General features: G+C 43.3%; 1 protein-coding gene across 1 annotated transcript; it reads left to right on the top strand.

Moving 5' to 3' along the window:
* The first annotated feature begins 744 nt into the window (after positions 1–744).
* LOC147919842 (uncharacterized) lies at positions 745–1,386 on the top strand. The gene is made up of 2 exons (XM_087504128.1): positions 745–922; positions 1,034–1,386. The coding sequence occupies exons 1-2, from the start codon at positions 745–747 to the stop codon at positions 1,384–1,386; spliced, it is 531 nt and encodes a 176-aa protein (XP_087360254.1).

The following is a 1,386-nucleotide window of genomic DNA, read 5'->3' as shown; positions in this document are numbered from 1 at the left end:
GATTTCTTGTCACGCAAGAAAATAAACTTGTTCTTAAGAAAAGAAGAAACAAAGCAAGAAAAATGATGAGCAGAAGAAAAATTTAGAGAGGCTCTGATACCATGTAGAATTAGGTATTGAACTGACTTGCTTTATTCACAAACATTACAATGATATTTATACATGATCGACACTAGGGTTTCTAAGTTAACATACATCGTCATTGAAGTAAACAATACGACACAAGCCCATAACACAAAGCCCAAACTATAATCCCAATATCTCACAAAAAACAGATGTATATATACCTATGGTGGCGGAGTATGATTTCTGCTTGCTCTCTGGTTAATAAAGGACTCATTAAACGGGTAGGATCTGGTGCTTCCATTTCTGTATGGACTGACCCTTGGATCCCTGCTCAATTTCCGAGACCAGCACTAAGCACAGGGTTGCCTTTTGATCCTTTGCTTCGAGTTACAAATTTTATCGACAGGAGTTCCAATTCCTGGGATATGGCTCAGCTTACGGCTACTTTTGTACCGGAAGATGTTGCTATAATTTCCGCCTTGTCGATGCGACAACCGGATGCTCCGGATCTCTTGGGCTGACATTTTCCTAAGTCTGGTAAATATTCGCTTAAGTCAGGGTATCATATTCTTCGTTCAAATATAACGGCTTCTTCAGAATCGAAAGTATTTGGACCAGATATTGTACCTCTTCAGGCTTTTGTATGGAAAACCAGATGTCCACCAAAGCTTCGTCATCATGTGGCAAGTGCTTTCAGGTTGTGTAGCGGTTACGGCAAACTTTCGCAAACGTGGTATGAGTTGTGATGCCATGTGCGGGTTGTGTGGTTTTCAGGAGGAGACGATTAATCATACTCTATTCGAATGTCCGCCAGCTAGACAGGTTTGGGCTTTGTCGCATTTTCCGACAGCCCCAGGTTTTTTCCCCTTGGAGTCGGTTTTCATAAATATGGATTTTCTTTTTTGGTGGTTCACAAATGTTCCGGACTATGAATTTTTCCCTTGGATTCTGTGGTATATCTGGAAAGCGCGTAATGATAAAATTTTTGGTAACCTTGATTCCAATCCCCTAGCCATCTTGCGGTTAGCGGAGGATGAGGCAAAAGTCTGGGCTTTGGCTCAAGTAGATGATATGGTATGCACTTCGGAGATCCCCGATGTGATAGGGCACCGTGAAAGTGGGGGCTTAGGGATTCCTAGGCCTCTATCGAGCTATATGTGTTTTGTAGATGGCTCTTGGAAAGCAACATATCGTTTTGCGGGTAGAGGATGGTTTTGTACTTCGCCCTGGGGTGATGCCCCTACTATGGGTGCTGCCAACCATCGCCGTAGTCTATCTCCTCTTCATGCCGAGGTTGAGGCCCTTGTTTGGGGCGGATAA

This window comes from Camelina sativa, chromosome 20, assembly GCF_030686135.1.
Source record: "Camelina sativa cultivar CO46 ecotype springtype chromosome 20, ASM3068613v1".
In the NCBI taxonomy this organism is placed as follows: domain Eukaryota; kingdom Viridiplantae; phylum Streptophyta; class Magnoliopsida; order Brassicales; family Brassicaceae; genus Camelina; species Camelina sativa.
Note: the sequence above shows the minus strand (reverse complement) of the source record. Positions and strands in the feature narration are given on the sequence as shown.